General features: G+C 60.8%; 1 protein-coding gene and 1 non-coding gene across 24 annotated transcripts in view; both read right to left on the bottom strand.

Annotated features, from left to right (window-relative positions):
* Positions 1 to 20,030, bottom strand: part of RBFOX3 (RNA binding fox-1 homolog 3) — a 111,672-nt gene that overhangs the window by 14,369 nt on the left and 77,273 nt on the right. For 10 of the 23 annotated variants that reach the window (XM_040649861.2, XM_046902221.1, XM_040649851.2 and 7 more), the window contains 2 exons: positions 13,495 to 13,538; positions 3,285 to 3,337 (listed from right to left, as the gene is read on the bottom strand). In XM_040649861.2, the coding sequence (XP_040505795.1) occupies positions 3,285 to 3,335 (51 nt within the window). In that variant the 5' untranslated portion in view covers positions 3,336 to 3,337; positions 13,495 to 13,538. Of the gene's footprint in view, positions 1 to 3,284; positions 3,634 to 13,494; positions 13,539 to 20,030 lie in introns of those variants that run through there. The other 13 variants (XM_040649857.2, XM_046902219.1, XM_040649855.2 and 10 more) reach the window with 3 other exon arrangements.
* Positions 7,568 to 7,625, bottom strand: MIR7443 (microRNA 7443). Its single transcript, NR_105611.2, has one exon. It is a non-coding gene; the product is annotated as a microRNA 7443 (primary transcript).

Below are 20,030 nucleotides of genomic sequence, written 5' to 3'. Positions count from 1 at the left end.
AAAAGCTAAAATTAATGCTGGTGCTTTCAATATATTAAAAGAAAGAGAAAAGGCAAACTTATTTGTTGCAGCCCTAAAGCCATCTTTCCTGTGCAGGGATGGGGTCCGGGCTCCCACCCCATGAAATGTGCACGCAGGGGATGGAAGAGGCTTTTAAACAAACCCGCTGCTGCAACAGCTACAACACTGCTAGGAATAGACTTGCTCCCTAAAAATATAATCTGCTAAACTTGGCAGCGGCCCTTTTGGAGAGGAATTTTCCAAGCAGCCTTTTGCAGAGGCTGTTCCCCAGCAGACGGGCGCCGCTGGGATCAGCCCATAGCGCTGGTGCTGGGCAGTGCCGGGGGCTGCGGGGACACCCCGATGCGCTGAGCCCACCCACAGCCGCCCTCCTGTCCAGCCCCACCGTGCCCACGAGCACAGGATGCTGCAGCCGGGCTTCTCCGCTCTAACGCTGATGCTGAGTCTCAGCGCCCGGGGCTGTTCCGGGTCAGCAGTGTGTCTCTTCCTGGAGTGATTAGCTGCTCTTATGTAATTATAACAGAGACACTTCAAGCAGTGACTGATTCCTCTGTTAACTAAATGCAACCACCAAGGTCTTGCTGCGTGTGAGGCCCTGCCCGAGCTCAGCACCGCACCACGGCTTTGGGTACGGACGGAGCATTCCCATCCCCTCTGGCCACCAGCCCTGCTCCCGACCCCATGTCCCCTCCAGGGGTCCCACGCTGCCGGGCTCTGCAGCACACACAGAGCTGCGGCGCGGTGCGGCACCAGGCAGGAGCTGAGCTCCGCTGAGCTGCCACAGCCAGGCTGCCCACAGTGCCCGCCTAGCCAAAGCTGCGCAGACAGCTCCATTTCTTGGTCATCCCCTCCAACACCATCAAGATCCAAAACACCGCTGCTAGGGAGCAACAACAGAGCTGCCTCTGCAGGAATGGGTAAAGCAAAGGGCAGCGGGGACCGCTGAGCACACCGCAGTGGCACTGCCATTCTCCATGTCCCGGCACCCTGAGCAGAACCCAGCATGCACTGCCCCGGCACAGCTGTTGGGCACCAGCACCGAGTACCGCCGGCACACACACCTGCGCCAGCTGTGTGCCACCCGCCCTGCTATGTGGATGCCAGGCTCACACCGTAACCCCGAGCTGAACTTCCCTCGATCCGCAGCGCATTTGGAATGAAGTTTGTTGAACTCTCCCGGGTGTTTCCAGCTGTGCAAAGCGGCCCAAGCTGGTGTGAGGTGAGCTGTGGGGCTGCACACGCTCGGCACTGCTGCGGGCTTTGGTGCACGGGCGCATTGACATCGTTGCATCCAAAACGCAGAGTGAGTCCATGGACAGAGCGCTGCGCAGTGAGCGGGGCAGGGCTGATGTGCCCGCTGCTCACATGGACAGGGCAAGGAGCCCTGCCCCGTGCCATTCAGCTCCCTGTGCCATTCCCCACGTGGTCACTGCCAGCCCCATCCTGTCCCGACGTCTTGCTGCAGCTTGCACCAGAAACATCATCTCCAAATGCTGTGCAGACCCTCAGCAACAGACAGGGCTGGGGGAAGGACAGAGGCTTTGGCCTCCACCTTGGTCACCGCTGGGTGAAAACCTGACTCTAAATCTCTCCGTAAAACCCTCCTCTCGCGCTTGTGAGGCCAAACCTGCAGCCGAGGAGCAGAAGGCATCAGGGAGGGCAGGAGGACGGGCACAACACCACCCCCAAACAACAGCAAATGGGGCAGCAAAAGTCCCAGAAACCGCTGGGTGCAATCGGGGCTGAGCTGCGCTGAGACAAGCGCTTTTCCTTCCGCAGACCTCAGGCACCTCTTGCACACATCCCAGTGGTCGCCAGGACCACGGCCTGAGCCGGCTCCAAGAGCTGCCATCCCCCGCAGCCTCCAGTACCAGCACCAGCACCAGCACCGGCACCGGCACAGCCCAGGAGCTGCGGGCAGCGCAGCCGCTCTGCGTCGGGTGCTGCAACGCGTGGAGCAGCCGCCTTGAAGCATCTGCTGCTCTCCCTGCAGACACACAGAACCCCCCCCGGGGGAGGGCGGGGGCCTGGGGATGATTCCTTCCTGGTGTCAGAGGCCCTGAGCTCCCCCCCGGTGCACCAGGACAGCCAAGCAGCGGCTGCGGATGAGCTGCTGTGCTCTGCGCAGCCCAGGGAAGCGCAGATCAAAATTCAGCCCAACCCCAGCTCGCCCACAGCCTCTGCCTGCAGGAAGGTGGAATAAATCACGCACCGTTCCGGCCAGCCTCTGCAGCAGCCCCGCGCGAGCTCCAGACCCCTGCACATGCAGCAGCTCCGCACACTTGTGTAACCAGCAGTGGCTGCGCCAGCCCGGCCCCGACGCGCTGCGTGGAGCAGCCCAGGCCTTGCTGTCCCCAGCCCAGCTGCGTGCTGGCTGCAAGCAGACATGGGCTCAGGGAAGCGATGCACAGCCCCCATCCCCTGCCCAGGCCGTGGGGCTGCACCGCGCCGGCCGCTGTCCCCAGCTGCCAGGTGAGCGTGCAGGCCAGGCGGAGCGCAGTAGGATGCTATGAATTTTTAAACTCCTGAAAGCACAAATGGAGCAGTTAGCCCGGCTGGGAGGCTGGGATTTCCGATGCAGCAAAGAGGCTTTTGAAGAAAACACCGCCTGTCTCGAGCCGCGCGTCCCCTGGGATGGCGAGCCTGGAACTCGGCGCTTGGGATCGGGCAGCACCCAGGAGCCGCGAGCCCTGACGGGAAGTTGGGAGAGAAGCTGAGGGCACACAGACCTGCTGGTGCCTGCAAGCCAGCGCCGGCTGCGCGAGCTCCGGCCCAGCGCCCTCCTGGGATGCACCTGCAGCACCCCATGCCTGCAGCCGGGCAGCCCCATCCACCCCTACGTGACCGCGCACAGCACACAGACACACACTCAGGTGCACGCACGCACGCAGCTCCTCGCTTCCCCCTCTGCCTGGGCCGGAGCAGCGCGGTCCCCGTGCGCAGAGCACCGAGCGCTCCGTGCCGTGCTGAGCAGCAGGAGCTGGAGCTGTGCCCGCCGCCCGCCTGCAGCACCGCCTCAGCCCCGCACGCCCCGGCCGTAATCCCACCGCCTCACAGAGCAGAAGAACCGGAGGGACCCCGCAGCCAACCGAAGTCGCACCCGAGGAGCAGCGGCCGCCAACGCGACACAACGCGCCGGTGGGAAGGATGCGCCGGGGAGGCCGGGAGAGGCTGGGGAGGAAGAGGTTAAACTCTGACCCTTCGCTGAGAGAAAGCACGTGTGAGCCGCAAAGCAAAAAAATCCCCAGAAGAGGGTCACTTACCTGTTGGAGGTAGAGGAAGGCTGGAGGACAGGGGAGAGAGTGAGGAAGCATGCCTGAGTTGGAGACAAGGAGGCAGCCCGAGTTAGCCATGGAGCACAGCATGTGTTGACAGGTAGCCGTGAAGCTGCTCGCAGTTTCGTCCTCTTCTACACACTGCTTATCCTCTGTCTTCCTGGCTCTCCCCTCTGGCACTCCCCCTCCTCTTCCGTCCCCTCCCGTCCCCCTCGGGCGCTATTTAGGAGGAATTCATCAGAGGAAGGCTGGCCCCGCTCTGCTCTGACACTGCCGGAACAATGCTCGGCTATTTACTTCGGTGCCATTAGACACTGGCACTGAATGAACGGTCTGCAAAGGGTGTGCGTGTGAGAGAGAGAAGGAGAAGGGGGAGAGAGAGAAAGGAAGGGGAGGAGGAAGGGAGAGAGGGTGAGGGAGTGAAATAAAAGGGGTGGGAGTTGGAGGAGGAGGGGGAGTCCCCTGTGCATTCAGACATCAAACAGAGCTCTGTGTAAAATGAAGAGAATCCGTAATGACATGAGAACAGCTGATCCCGCACTTAACCCCTCCGCCGCTGCCGTTCGCTCGCGGTTGGCTTCCCCGGCCCCGGGCGGCCCCGGGCACGCGCGCTGCGGGGCGGGGGCGGCGCTGCGGCGGCTGCGGGGCTGCCCCGGTCCTCGGCGGAGCTCCGCGCTGCGGCGGCACCGCGCCGGGAGCCCCGCAACCGCCGCTTCCACCACCGCCCCCCCGCCCCCATCCTCCCCCCGCGCCCCGCCGGCGGCCCCGGGATCCCCCCACGCACACACAGCGGGACACGCGCACACGCACCACGCTCTCCCCCGGGATTCACACACGCAGACGCGGCCGCGCGTGGAGCCGCGCACCGCACCCGGCCCCTCCTCCCGCAGCCGCAGCCCCGCGGCCACGCGCGGCACCGCCGTGTTGGGGGGGGGGGGGGATCGGCCCCGCCACGCGCGTGCGGCCCCTCCCCGAGCCGCGGCCCCCGCGCCGGCCCCGGCCACGCACGGGCTGCGGCGCGGGCCGGGGGCACTCCGGGGATGCTGCCAGCAGCCCTGACGAATCGATACCACGCACACCTTTGTCACAGCTGCCATGGCAATAGCCTACGTGCCGGCACCCGCGAGGGACGGCCGCGTGCGCTCGGCCCGCTCCCACCCCGCCGCGGACCCCCGGGTGCCGCAGAACCGGGTGCCGCCACGGGGGTCGCGGCCCCGCGCCCCGCTCTGCCCACCCGCACGCGGGGGTGGCACCGCGGCACGGCCACAGAGCCGCCGGGACGGCTTTGTCCTGGGCTACGTGCGAAACGAAACCTGGGTGCCGTTCGGTTTCCATCTTGGCCAAATGTGATGCACAAAGGCAGGTCTGTGCCAGCAGCTGCTGATGCTCTGTCTCCTCCGGAGCCTCCAGCACATGAACGGCCCTATTTGGAGGCTGGGATTTTCCACAGTATCCCTAGACATAGCGACATGCTGCAGTGTCCTGGTACACTCGCAGCGGTTCCAGTTTCTGCTGCAGATACTCATCAGACGAGGCGTATTGCACGGCCAACCCCGGGCCACCAGGCAGAACCTCGTGGAAACAACCGCTCCAGGAAAAGCCATCCGGAACGGAGAGGGCGGCCGGGGGCCAGGGGGATCCCAGCCCTGCACGGGGTCCTGCTGCTGGGCACAACGCTGCTGAGGGACACGGGGTGCTGGATCAGGGGGGGACCCCAGACCAGGGGGAGTTGTCACCACCACCATCCCTCGCTGAACAGAAGGATCCAGGCAGCAGCACCCACTGCCAGCAGCACCCTCAGCTGCTGCCGGCACCCTCTGTGAGCTCCCCTGTCCCACCACGGCCACTCACCCTCCAACTCCTATGGGACCGTGAGGGACCCAAGCCCAATGCAGTGACCCTCCCCAGGAACCACGGTGCTCAGACCCTGCGCTCCCTGCTCGCCTCCAGCTCCAGAGCCCTACAGCCTCCATACTGCTCTCTCCTGTATGCTTCAGTGCCCAGGGCAGCCGTGCAAGGGCAGAGGAGCATGTCCCCAAAGCCCCTCGTGCAGCTGTGGTGAGGGGTATGCACTACACACCCCTGGCACAGGGTGAGGATGCCCTGCCCAGCAGACACCCCCGCTGCTCTTACACAGAGGTGAAAAGGGAAGGGCACGGCCCACAGCATCCAACCAAGCACACCACGTGAGGTGAGCGCTGAGGAAGAGCAGCTCCAGGATGAGGTCATCTGCCCGTCCTCCCCCTCGCTGGAGCCTGGCTCCGGGCAGGGTGACTCAAACACACTCCTGGCGGGTGGCAGCGCTGCAAGTCCTGGCACTGCCCTGTGCCAGCAGGGCCGGCACCAAGGGGTGAGGAGAGGTGGTGCTCCAGCAGGGAGCGGGGCGCTGGCAGCCGTGCCCAGCTCCATCACCAATGGGCTGCAGGCACTCCATCCAGGAGCCCTCCGCACCATCAGCAGCAGGGATTTGCCACATTTGCCCTGTGCTCCTCTCCCCAACACAGCAGTGGTTATCTCCGCGCTCCTGTGTATGATGCAAAATCCCATAGGATGGAGGAACCAGGTGTGGCTCCAGGAGCCAAGGAGTGCTCGCATCATCTCTCTCCCTCCTGCAGCCATCCCCAGTGTCTGCCTGACTGCAGTGGAGAGCATCCATGGGGCACAAGCATAGAAGGGCTGTGCCAGCCCACCACCAGCTCGGGGTAGGAACAGGTCCTTACCACCACCCACGGCCCATTTCCCTTGCCCTGCTGCTTCCACCCACCCCAGCTGATGGCACAGCCATGCCGGGGAGCCCTGGCCAGAGCTGTGCAGCCCCGCAGAGCTGCAGCCCCGGAGGAACCCCTCCGAAACTTAAAGTCTCCGGGAAGGAAAGTTTATTTATCTGTTTAATTAAGAAGTGTTCACCAGGCACACAGACCCCGTTCCATCTGTCTCACTTAGAGCCGTGTCCCAGTAAAATTAAACCTAATAAATATCAGAAGAGGGAAAGCAAAGGGCACATGTAAGATATATGATCAAAGGCAGAAGTTGCACAGGGCTGCAGTTCTAAGCACATCTTTCTCTCTGCCCTTCGGGGATGGGTTGGCGACGCGCTCCCATGCACAGGATGGGGCTGGCTTTCCTTCAAATCAGCACTATTTTCATTTTTTATTTATTTTAAATGAACCCTTGAGGGCTCCTTGGTTTTGTTTTCTGGAAGAGGGAGAACAGCGTGGCACCAGGGTGGGAGCGGCCCCGGACAGCAGCTCAGAGCCCAGCAGAGCGCTGGAGCCTGGCAGCTGATGCTGTGCCGGGAGGGGTGGAAGGAGGGATCTGCCTGTGGGAAGGCCAAACCCTGCGCTGCCCCTGGGATGTACGTAATGATGGTGGCCCAGCGCGGCTGCGTGGTGCCTGGAGATGTGTGGTCACATCTGCCACGTGCTCAGCTCCTCCTTCCATTGGAAAACTTCACCCAAGTGGCAATCAGGGTGACATCCATCCGGAGCACAGCTCGGAGCTGCCCCAAGCACCGGGGCACCACCAGACTGCAGCTGCGAGCAAAGCACCCCTCCAGCACAGCACACACCTGGTCCTCTCCTCCAACCCCGTCCACAGTGCCCCCAAGCTGAGACGCTCATTAATTAAAAGCTCATTAGTTGCTAGTCATAGACAAAAAGCAATTAGATGAAGGTGTTGATGGATCTGAGCTGGTGTGATCGAGGGGAGCTCCAGGGCTGGGGTGAGGGCATGGACCCACGCATCCACTGTCCTCAAGGAGCACACGGTGCTGCATGCGGACCAGGACAGCAGGAGGGGACAGATAAGGGACAGGTGGGTGCCAAGGGCTCTGCAGCACTGCGGGAAGGTCTCTGCCTCACACCTCAGCCTGCTCCATGCCATCGCTGTGCACACACCTGACTCTGCTGCCCAAGCTTTCCCCTGCCCACCCTGGCCCATCTGCTGCTGAGCAGCAGCATCAGACTTCACTGGGCCAACACAGCACCCTGTGCTGACAGCACACAAACCGAAGCACTTTCTCCTGCTCCAGCACCACCATCGCTCTCTGCACTGCAGCTCCCAGCCTTGGAGCAGCGACCAGGGGCTGCCCTGAGCCCCAGCACGCTCTCTGCCTCCCGCACAGCCATCCATAGATTTCTGGTTTATTGCTCCTTCTCTGAAAGACAGGTGTGGTTCAAACCGACCACAAGTGAAACAGAATCCAATACAGCCATTACAGACCATTCCCAACGGGTGTGGGGACATCACAGGGAGCACAGGTGGGACGCTGGGGAGGGTGCTGCAGCCCAAGGGAGCTGGGGGAATCGGCTCTCCCTGAGGGCAGCCACCCGCTCCAGGTCCTCATTGGCCTTTGCTGTGCTGGGGGGTGAGTCAGACAGCTCCACGGCACCAGGGAACAGGCAGGATTGTGTGGTGGGGAGTGCTGGGTGCTTCCTGACGTCTCCCCAGGAGAGGGGTGCCATGGGCTGCAGGGAGCCCTAGCAGGGGGCTGCAAGCAGAGCAACCCAACAGCCACAGACAGGGGCTCAGCAGTCAGTGTGTGCGTTTATCCCTGGCAGTGAGGCTCACGCGGGGCTGCACAGCAGCTGCACGTGGTGCCAGCAACGGGCAATGCAGCGAAGATGCAGCCCCAGGAGGCTCACTGTGCCACCAGGCACCCCGATGGCTGTGCAGCCAAAACACAGAGGGGGAGAGAGGAGTGGGGAGGAGGACGAGCTCCAGCAAGTTGCTGGGGAGAGGGAACGCGGGGCTGCAGAGCGCGCAGCAGCGGGGAAGCGAGCGGTGAGCACTGCGGGACGCTGCCACGTGGGACTCCTGCGTCCAGCATCGCTCCGTGGGGACACCTTGGGGAGCCCCCTCTGCAAGCAATTAAGCCTCCTTCCTGCGTTGCCCCCCCTGAGCCGGTGGCTCTCAGGGGGTTGGTGAAGCCGCTGTCTGCTCTAAACTCCAAAAACAAGGCAGAGATTTCCACTGCGAGGGAGCCTTGGCTCTGCACCGCTCCCAGTGGGAGCCGCACCTGCGGCTGCTGACCCACATAGCAGCCCTGACGCTGCTCCAGGCTCCCAGCCCCGGTCACAGCACTGCGCTCACGGTCCCCAGGCAGTGGCGGTGATGTCACCGGCACCAAACATGACCTCATCAGATAAGGAGAGGATCACAACCGACAGCAGCTATCTGGGACAGCAGCTGGAACAGCCGGGAAGGGAGCAGAAATGCAGAGAAAGCACATGAAAGTTTAATGGGAAGCAGGGAGAAATATCAGCTCGCTGAAACTTTGCTCACCCACAGCGAGGAGAAGGGAGGAGAAGGGATGGGGCCCTGAGATGCTCCTCCACCCTCCTGGTGCTGCTGCAGGTGAGTGCAGTGGGGCACATGAGGGCAGTGGGGCGGTGGGCACTGCACTGCCCAGCAGCACCCGGTGGTCACACAGCTCCAGGCTGACTGCGCACGGAGCAGCTGCCCACACCGGGGCACAGGTCATGCTTTAATGAGAGAGGGCAGGCACCGCACCCGCGAGAAAGCCTGGCCTTTCTCCTTCCATCAGCACAGCCCTTCCTAAAGCCCTTTCACTTGACAAAATATTTACATGAAGAGGCAATCGGGCTCCCTGGATTTAATGAGAATTAATGTGCAGGAAGCAGAACCGTGGCAGAGCAGATGCTGCGGAGCACCCTGGGCTCACAGCCGGGTGGCCCCAGCAGTGGCACACAGCAGGGAGCCCTGCGCCAGCCCATGGCCAGCAGCAGACAGAAGGGATGCGGGACCTCCCCACAGCTCCCTCCAATCTCAGCCCTCTCATCTCATCACTCCAAGGGGCAAAGAACCCTTCAGGGCCTGGACAGATCTGGGACCTCTTTCCATGACACAGGGACACATGCCAGGACAGGACATTTGCTTTCCTGGGGTGCAGGCGCTCAGTGTCGTGCCCTCTGGAGGTGGGAGCAGTGCTGCTGGATGAGGGTGGTCACATTCACTCCCAGCTCAGCAAAGCACTGTGAGGAACCAGAGCCTGCAGAGCCTTAACACAGCGCCTTCCCAGAGCTTCCCCTTCCCTGGAACAAATCCCTGTGGGTACCCAGGAGAATGTACACCTCCGGCCCACAGCAGGGCTGTGTGCTGGGCTGACACCCGCACTGTGGGGCTGCAGCATAGGGCAGGAGGGGCACTGCAGGCTGTGGGGCACAGAGCAGCCCCAGCAATGGGGGGAGCGGGGGGTGCTGCACTGCACTGGGACGCGACGGGTGAGGTGGGCGGTGTGGGAGCGCGAGGCAGGAGGTGCTGGGGAAGCAGACACTCCATCCTCATTATAAGGCTTTTTAAATGCACAGACAGGATATTAGCGTTTAAACAGTCTCTAGGACTCCAGGGCAAACTTTAAAAATCATAATATTTATAGAACCCTCCCTCCACTCGCCCCGCATGCTCTTTATTTCTCCTGCAATTACGGTTAATTTGAAGACGTTTTGCTTTGGCATCTCAGCCTGTTGCGGTGTCGATTACTGAGCCGCCCGCTGCCGATCGCCACCGCAGAGCTCCTGCAGTGCTCCCAGCCGTGCTCCTGCCATGCGGGGACCAGACCTTCCCCTTCCTCCCACACTCGCAATGGAAAGACGTCCACAGCGCTAAGAAACGATGGTCAGGCACCGTGCTGAGAGCAAAACAGTCACTGCCCCATCCGGAGGTACCGGCACCTTAGGAAGGGAGACCTTTGGGCACTGCATCCCAGCACTGAGAGTGCATCCCGGCTGCTGCTCCCAGCCATGCAGCCCTGCACCAGCTCACAAAGCCATGTGATGCCATGGAGCTGCAAGCACAACCTCCAGAAAGCACTGTGCTTCCAAAGCTGCAGCAGCTCGCTAAGAGTCCAGGCAGCATTACTGACCTGGCAGGAACAACTCTGTCAGCCCCACAGGCTCCTGATCCACAACTCCTTTCCCCTTTGCTCAACGTCCCAGGTACACCAGCAGCAAGCTTGCACCCACATACACACTCAGCATCCCATCCCTGGGCACAGCTGCTGCAGAGCACCTGCACAGCCCCAGCCCCCCACTCCGAGCTCTAGGGGTGGGCAGGGATATCTGCAGAGATCTCTTCCCCGATCTCAGGCTGGATCCAGCCCCACAGCTGGGCTGCAGCACTGACCCCACACAAAGGCCTCTGTGTGAGCACAGCCAAACTCACACTATCACACTATCATGGACAGAGTTGCTGGAGAGGTGCAGGGACCTCTTGGGATGAGGGAAGGGCTGGGATCGTCCCGTCCCACAGAGCACAGATCACACCGCCTCTCCCAGCACAAATGTCCATGGGCAGCCAACAGAGCCCACCCCATCTGAGCAGCGCTCCCAGCAGGAGCTGTGCCTGAGCTGCTGCACGCTGATCCCACACACCCACATGGGGCACCGGGACAGGGAGGAATGCTTCTGGGCAGGATGGGGCCAGGTGAGGGACTCCTGGCCATGGGGTCCGTCCCTTTGCTCTTGGGCAGGGATGAGCGGGGAGCTCTGCTCAGCTCCTCCATGGCACCACAACCACACGCTGCCTGCGCCCGGCTGGAAGAGGGGATCACTCTCTTGGCAGGCAGCACTGCTGGAAAGCGACACCGGCATGGAACAACTCAAACCCCGAGCAAAGCCCCAGCAAAGAGGGAGGGCAAGCAGCCCTGGTGGCGGTACCTACCCAAAAATACATCATCATGTCAGCAGTGGGTGCAGCGCAGCTCCGCGGATCGGCGGGCGGCAGCGGGCAGCTCTGGGCGCCACTCCTCAGTCCAGCTGCAGCCCCCAGAGCAGTGCAGTGCAGTGCATGCACGGCGTGGGTGCTCAGGGCTGAGTGCCCGGCATGCTGCCGCGGGGCCACAGGGGGGGCTGCAGCCGTGAGAAGGAGCCCGGGTGGGCAGCGGGAAGCTGCGGTGCAGCTCCGGTGCGAGGAGCCAGGAGGGGACTTAGTTCATCATAAAGGAAAATAAAAAAATGGGAGAGCAAAGGATGAAAAATAAATCCTCTCTGGTATCCTGAAGAGCAAAGGGAAGGGCAAGTGGGTGAGCGGGAGGCTGCACGGGGTGCGGGTGGGGGTCTGGCAGTGGCAGTGTGTGCGCTCGCAGGAGCGGCGCGGGCTCCGCACGGACACACGGAGCGGCAGACGTCCTGCCTCAGCATTTTCCAAGCTCCCCTGTCAATAAGGCTCTCACCATTAACCTGCGAGCTGCCAGCCGGCTCCCAGTACTCGCCTGCAGGAGGGGGGCACCTGGAGCCCTCAGTGACACCAGGACCCTCAGCAGCAGCCGCGCAGCCCTGCAGCACAGCGCGTCCTGCACAGCCCCGACACAACGCTCCTGTGCTGTGCAGGGCAGCCACAGAGCGGCACCCCTGGGGTCAATGGGACCGATGGTGTAAGGACAGCTCCCCATTTGCACGCGGTGGGATGCCCAGATATGAGAGCCCTGCCCGCGTGGGGCAGCTCTGCATGCGCTGCACGGCTGCTACTAAATCTCCTGTCCCTGTGGGGCTCTGCGCCGCAGAGGAGAGCAAAGGGACCGTGTGCGCTGAACCAGACGCAGGAGCAAGGGAATAAATAAGAGTAAGGGAAGGCAAAGGAGCGAGAGGGGTGGCAGATTGGTCTCTGGGGCCCTGCTGGCTCTGACATCTCCAGGCCCGTAATCATATTCAAAGCAGAGCCAGGCTGAGGCATTGCTCCTCCAGCACAGCAATAAAAGAAAGCAACACTCTCAATAATTCAGTACCAGGAGAGGGTGATAAAGCAGAGGAGCCACCACTGCAGGCAGCAGGAGCTGGGGGCTTCCCGCTCCTCTTATGTCATGGTGATAACACTCTCCCCTCTTTCTTTGCACCCTGCAAGGACAGCCGCAGTCACAGCCAGGGGCACAGCAGCCAGACCCCACAGTGCTGGTGGGACGGGAAGGATGCTGTCCTCTTTGGGCAGAGGCTCCCTGCTGCATTTTGACACAAGCTTCCAAATAAAACCTCAGTCACCACAACAGCTGAGACCCACCAAGGGGACACCCTGGGCAGGGGCTGCCAGCCGGGGGTGCAGCATCACCCCAGCTCTGCAGAGCAGCTCCTCTTTGCCTGGTTCTGCTCACAGTGCTGTCACCTCCTCCTCCACCAGCCCTTCCCAGCCCTGTTTTCATGGACTACCTTCACCCCGTGGGAACCCTTGCAGACAGCCCGTGTCAAAACAAGGCTCCGGGCGCTGTGTCTGCAGGACAGCAACCCCACTGCTGTGTCCCCACTGCTGCAGGGGAGATCTCCTCCCTGAGCACTCAGCCATGCAGGCTTGGGGCAGGCCGTGCCCCCACCCACGGCGTCTGTGAGCTCATCCCAAAAGGCCTCTCCCAGAAGGGCAGCACAGGGTTGGGTGGACACACAGCTCCATCCCAGGCACGCAGAGCTGTGCTGCATCCCCCACCCAGAGCACGGCCCTGAATGGTGACACCATGGGTGCCCAGGACCTGCGTGCTCCCCACAATGACTGCAGCAGGGAACACACTGCCCACATGCTCTACTCCATTGCCTGCACCACGCATCTGCTGCCAGCTCCCAGTGCAGGTTGGGCATGGGCCCTTTGATGCCCTCGGCTCTTCTGTACTCCCTCTGGCAGACTCACAGCCCCACTCAGCCTGCAGAGCAGCTCACTGCCAGGCACACCTGGGCCATCCTCACCCCACCACCACCAGAGCTCTCCTCCCCACACAGCTCTCTGCTCCATCGGCACCACCCTGGGGCTCAGCGAGCTGCACAGCAGCCAGGCTGTGTTACCCCACGAGCCAGCAGCATCCCTCTGGGGTACCATCGTGGGGATGGCATCACCCGGGTGAGGACACAGCCCTTCAGCACACGGCCATAAGGAGTGCTCCCGGAGCCACACAGCGCACAGACAGACAGCACCGCCAGCACACACGGACACCCCACAGACACCACAGCCCGGGCGGTGCTGCCTGGGCTCACTCCATTCATGCCACTCTGCACGTAGCTCGGTGCCGGGGATGGGTGCCCAGGGCCGGAGCAGCCCTCCCTGCAGCTCTACACCCTCCCACCCCACACAGCCCAAATCTCCCTGCCCCACACATGCAGCTCTCAGCTCCCGGTCCCTGCCTCCCTGGGGGGACCCTGGGGCAGGGTTTGGGCAGCGGGGCACACAAGCACTGTGGGCTCATCTGAAGGGGACAGCTCTGTACCTTTATGCAGCCAAGTTCCTCCTGCGGTGCTCACGCTGGGCTCTCTAAGAAAAGACAAGAAAGAGGAGGAAGAATTAAAATCAATGATTACTATTGCTAAACCTGCTTACAGGCAACGCTATTTGCTCATTGACCAGCAAAATGTTAGAACGCCAGGATAAACAGCAACGTTACCTCCCAGGAGCCCTGGGAACGCTCGCTGTTAGCAGCAGGAAGCCAGGCTGGGGGGCACCGGGCACGGCTGTGGTTGATGCTCCTGGCTCTGCAGGGTGCAGCATCACCCAGGGACACCCCATGTCAGCCCCCCCCCCCCCCCTCCTGCCCCGCTGTCCCAGCGTTGGGTACTTCTTGGAGAAGATGACCGAATTTCAAAGAAAACTTCCTGAAAGCTGCACTTCAGCTAATTGGCTTTGGCAACGGTGCCAACCCGAATGTTCATCAATCATGTCAGACCCTCAAAAATAATGAGAGCGGCTCATATGGCACGGGATTTTTTTTTTGAGAGAGAGCAGATGAGGATTGCTTCTGTTTGCTCACCGCTTCTTTGCCGACCTCGAGGCGCAGAGTCCCAGCAGCCTCTCCCCACCCGAAAACCTCTGCTTGGAGAACGCCCCAAATCCGCTGCCCCCTTACGTCCCCTTGTGTTCCTCTGGCCCCATAGTGGTGCAGCCCCACACACGGCCCCGGGGCTGTTCCAGAGCCCCACGTGAGCTCAACTCGAAGTCACAACCCCAACGTTGGAAGCACAGAGTGGGTTCCCAGGCACTTCTGTTAGCAAACACCGCTCTCAGGCGCACAGCAGGATAATCAATTATGGTAATTCCTGCCTCAATGAATCAGATTCATGGAGGAACACAGCTCATTAGGCTGGTGCTGACTTCCATTAGTGCTCTTATGATAAAAACCCTCCAGAAAGCTCCAGCCCGGCTAGACACGTTCTCCAGCTCAGCGCACGGAGGTGGGAAGCCCCCGGTCCCCAACGCGAGGATGTCCCCACACCAGCAGCAAACCACCGCCTGCTCCCATCCTCAGACATGCTCTCCTCTGAGCTCAGAAGCCCTCTGAGCCATCCTGAGCCCAGGTGGTGGGATGGGGGGGGGGGGGGGGGGGGGGGGGCAGGGGGAGCCCTGAGTGGGCACCCAGGGAGGACCCCCCGCCCTCAGCCCCAGCGCTGCGCCTACCCAGGAAACTTCTCAGCAGAACTTTCCCAAAGTACATTCTGACCCCCCCCCCCCCCCCCCCATTCCCTCCACCAAAAATCCTAAATTAATTTTTTCTTTTAATTAAATTCATTAGCAAAGATTATCTGGCTGAGGAAAAATAATATCCTGCCCCTCCCCCAGCAGCCCTCTCTATTTATATCCCCTATATACATAAGCAGCGGCGAATATTTCTTTATGGGCCATTAAAGGTTTAATGTTTAATTTATAACCACGTTCTCTGGCGGGCGGGATGGCCAGGCACAATGTCAACACTTTTAATTAAATGAGAAGGATTTTTTTTTTATCCTTAAACTCAGAAAGATGGAACGCCCCATTCCCAGCACTGATGCAGGCAGCAGTGGGGTGAGGGCTGCAGCCCAGAGGCAGGTCCCCGTGTTAGCAGGGATATACGTAACGGGATGCTCTGACCTATAGGGCGGCTCCGAAGGCACCCAGCACCCCATCACCTCTCGCTCTGCTGCAATATGGGCAGCGGCCACGCAAGCCCTCGTAGCCCTCCCTGCAGCTTTGTTGCAGTGGGAACAGAGCCACAGCACCAGGATGGGCACTGGGATGGGCAGTGGGACAGCTTCAAGGCTGAGTGACTGGGAGTGTCGCCCAACTGCCGGCTCTGAGCCAAAAAGTGCAGTCACTTCTTGGCTGCCACTGACAGCACAGCGCTGCTCTTCTCCTGCACCCTCCTCTCAGATATTGTCAGCAGATGCCTCTTGCCTGGACAGAGCAGACCTGCTCTGCTTCGCTGCACAATGCTGGCTGGCATACACCTGACACGAGGTTAGAACATGGCTAGCACATGGCTGGATCATGGCTAGCACATGGCTCAGTCGTGGCTCATCATGGCTAGCACACGGCTGGCACACAGCTAATCATGTCTAACACACAGCATGATCACGGCTAGCACATGGCTGGCACACGGCCGGATCATGGCTGGCACGCAGCTGGCACACAGATAGCACACCTCTGGCTCACAGTCGGCACACAGCTGTCACACAGCCGGCACTTGGCTGGGCACCCATGGACGTGCAATGCTCTGGAACGGTGCTGACCTTCAGCTCCAGCTGCACTGCCACTGCCTTCCCCAGACAACGCTGCCCTGAGGAGGAGGAGAAAGGGGAGGAAGAGCTTCCCGTGCCCAAATGCACAGCACAGCAGTACGGAGGCACCGCGCAAGGAGCGGTGCGCCCACACTGTGCTGCTGGGTGCGCACCCCCATCGCTCAGCTCCTGCCTGCAGCGCAGCCCCTGCCCTGGCACAGGGAGAGAGGCAGCCATGGGCAGGAGGGTTCCCATTAACGGAGTATTTTCTCTTACGGGAGAGATTAAATCTCAACAGAGCAGCGTGAAAGAGATGAGTCAGCAGCTGGCGCAGGGCAGGCAGGCGCAGCCATCAATGTTTGGCCGTGGAGCAGCACTTCACCCTCCTGCAGCCCCACACGCTGGGGGACATCCAGCTGGGCGCCCAGCGCCAGGCTCACACGGGGAGGGACGGGCACACAGCCGCACACGCGTGCGTGCAAGGAGGGAGTGTGCGAGGGCCGGCCAAGGGAGCCAGGGAACAGAGCGGTGATGGCACGGTGCCGCTCACTAAAAGCATGAGTGTCACTAAATCAATAATTCATTTACTTTAATGAGATAAGTACTTTGAAAACTAATTGCAAACCTGCTCCATTTACTCCAAGCCGGTGCAGCCCTTAATGTAAATGGCAGAAACACCGCCGGAGGAAGGGGAAAGGCTTCAGTGGAAGATCGTGTGTCATCTTTTCCCCTTCTTCTAAGAAAGAGAAATATCGCTCATAAACAGGAACAGTGGAAACCCGAGCAGCCGCACGATCAATGCTGCAGCAAGCAGAGCATCCGCCCTCCCCAGGGCCACCACAGCCCCCGTGCCCACTGCCACCACCCCGCAGAGGAATGCCGCCTGCAACCGGAGGGTGACACTGCTCGGAGAAGAGGTGGCATCATCCCAGGGCTGCAGAGGGATGGATGGTGGAGGGCGGGAGGTGTGCAGAGCACAGGGCAGCACGGCGCTGCTGGACGCTGCTAGCCCAGGGCTGGGATGAGCCCGGTGCCCTGCTGGCCGTGGCTGTGTTCCTCAAAAGGAGCTCGCAGCTCCCAGCAGTGATGCCCACGTGCTCCCGATGGCAGCGGGACGCCAAGAGCTCTCTCTTTGCTTGCTGGAGCAAATGGCAGGTCATAAAAAGGAACCGTGACAGAAGAGAAAATGTTCCAGAGTCCACAAGGACCAGTCCAGGGTAAATCCATCTGCTCAGCAATTTAACTAGAAAATCCTTTCCAATCATCCATGCTGCAGGTCCTTCAGCTCGCAAGAGCGGCTGTGGGCACAGCACTGCCCACCCTGATGGCTGCAGGCAGCTCACAGGGAGGGGGCCCTGATGCTGCTCACCCCCACCCCACAGGGATGCTGGGGGCGGGGAGTCCCAGCTCCCCCCAGGGCTGCTATGCTGAGACTTCCCCATGGCAATGGGAGACTGAAACCATGCAGACATGGGCAGGAGGGCGCTGTGGGGTGGGGGGGTCCAGGAGTGGGGCTGGGAGCTGTGGGCAGGGGAGCACACGTCCCTGTCCTTCCACCTTCAGCTCTGCCATGGGAAAACAGCAGCAGGGTGCTTTACTGCCTGCAATAATTGACCAGAGCACCGAATCCCCCAGCACATAACTCATCCCACACAACAGCCAGCAGCTCTGCAGGGCTCCGCAGCACAGACACACAATGCGCCCCATCCTTCTGTCCCCTCCGAGCCCACCCCAGTCCCAGGTTCACAGAGTCCTTCCCATACCCCCATGCCCAACCACACAGCAGTAGGCCCTGTTACCTTTCTGCAAACAGAGGAAAGAGGCAGAACTGTGCTGGCAGCCAACAGCGAGACCCAAAGCTGCACTGAGGGGGTACCTCTGCCCTGCACAGGGCTCAGCACTGCTCACTACTGCTGCTCCACCACCAGCACTATGCTCTCCTCACAGCCATCCCTGCAAATCCCACCTCCACCGCTCCTCCTGTCTTAAGGAAAATCAATGGCCAGCATCTCAATTAATCACACCGGGGGCAAATTGATTAGGAGCCTAAATAAGGTCAAACATGGTTGTCTGCTTATAGGGTAGGACCCCTTAATCATCATTTTATCTGCAATAGGCCACAGAACCTGCAATCACACCGTCTTTGGGAACTCGGAGGGATTTTTCACTCACCTGCCACATTTGCTGGGGCAAGCAGAACAGGAGCTGTGGCAACGCTGAAAAGCAACTGAATTCCAGCAGGCACACAGCTGTGAGCCCCGAGCACAGCCCCATGCCCACCCAGCCCAGCTGTCTGCTTTGATTCAGGGGAAGACAAAAGCAATTAAGCGCCCCTGTGCAAGGTGTGGTGCACTCCCTCCTGACCTCAGAAGCCACAGCTTATGCCTGAGATTTGATTAGCCCCATCATTACCTTAGATTGCACACCTGAAATACTGTTAGTGGTCTCAACAGCCTTGAACCTTTGCAGGAATCCAGCCACAGGTCCTGTCTCAGTGCCCTCTGCAGATGGAAATCCTGCTGTCCCTGCTGCCCCGTGACAGAGCCCCGCAAGGGACATTGCCCCCATTGGGCATTCAGCCCCTGAGGGCTGGTGTTGCCAACATGCTCTCATGGACAGAAAGCATTCGGAGCTGGCAGAGCCTAAGGACCACAGGGTGTATGGATGCTGTATTCCAAATGCAGCCCACTGCCTCCCTGTGCTCTGCTCATGGTGGGAACGCAGAGCACCCCACAGCGATGGGAGCGGACGGGTCAGTGGGGCCTCACACCACACAGCCCCCAGCAGAGCACATTGCTCAGCTTGTTTCAGGTTGATAACACAGTTTGCTTGCCAATAGACTTTCCAATTGCAAGTGAAATCAATTCAATTGGGTGTTTTGCTCAGCCCATTTCCCTGCTGACGGTGTCCATCGGCCACGCCAGGGCTGACAGCTTCTCCCACCCCTTCTGGGACACTGTGGGGCCAGCAGGACGCCAACGTGCCCAGCACTAGCAGGGTTGCAGCCCTGCCCATGTCCCAACCACCCCAGGGCCCCCACTGGCACTCAGAACAGCAGATCCACATCCCCAGCCCCAGCTCAGTGTGTGCCACCAGTACCGCTCTGCGCCCTCCTGGCAGTGCCCAGCTCTGGCCGAAGCCATTCAGGGCAGCTCTCCTCCTCATGTCCCAGCTGTGTGAGCCGTGGTGTGGCTGGAGTGGGGACCCTGGGACCCTTGGATTGGGCACAGCCCCACCTGCTTGCACAGCCCTGCCCCAATGCGCACCGCTCCCTTTTGTTGGAAATACGGTTATAAATATTATAATTTGGTTTAATATTTAATATAGTCAGGTTAAATAAGCATTCCCAGCCCCATAAATAATCATTAACGGAGGGTTCTAATTGTGCTGTTGGGATCCTGCTTCATGACTTATTTAGAGGGCAGACGCTATTCCCATCCCCGGTTCCCTCGCACACCGTAAATTAACCTGAGCTCTCCCTCCTCGCTGAGAACCGATGGGACACAGCACAGCCCGCAGCTCTGCTCCGAGGGGTGACAGCAAAAGGACAGCACTGAGGAGCCCGGTGGGGTCTGGGGGCGCCCGGCACCACCAGGCTGCAGGTAGGAGATGGGGGGGGGAGGGCACGGAGCACGGCAGGGCGAGCAGGGGAGGGCTTTTTGCATCAACGCGGATCTACCATAACGTCGATTGGGAACAACAGTAAAAACACTCTTTTTTTATTATTATTGTTATTATTTTGAAAGAAACAAATCCTGAGCACAGAGGGAATGGCCGGAGGAGGGGGGGGGGGGGGGGGGAAGAGCTCTGAAAGTGCAGAACGGAGGCAATGAGGACAGCGAGAGTGCAGGAAAACCTCGGTGTGAGAGTGCTTTTCCCTGAAGGGATGCGCTGATGCGTTGCTTTAAGAAGAGGTTTGGGTTCTGTGCTTTTGCTCTCTAAATGAAGAACTACAAAGGTAATGGTAAGAGCCCTCTCAGGCGGGCCTGGGCTCCACTCCAGCCCTGGGCTGATGCAGTGGATGCGCTGGGGGGGCTCTCTCCTCTGCGCCTCCTCTTGCTGTGCCGGGGGCGGCCGAGTGCCACGCTGCGGACAGACGCACGGACGCTCCGTGCCTTCGTGCCACGTGGGGGCAGCCCTGCGGGGACCCTCCTGACCCCAAATCGCCCCCAGCGGGCGGCAAGCGGGTTAGCATCGATCCCCTCCGCAGCGATTGGGATTCCACCGAGTGAGCGAGACCGTGCGGGAAGGAGCGCGGGGTTTACGTTTCATCTCAACC

This window comes from Gallus gallus, chromosome 18, assembly GCF_016699485.2.
Source record: "Gallus gallus isolate bGalGal1 chromosome 18, bGalGal1.mat.broiler.GRCg7b, whole genome shotgun sequence".
In the NCBI taxonomy this organism is placed as follows: Eukaryota; Metazoa; Chordata; class Aves; order Galliformes; family Phasianidae; genus Gallus; species Gallus gallus.
This window is presented reverse-complemented; position numbering and strand designations above follow the sequence as displayed.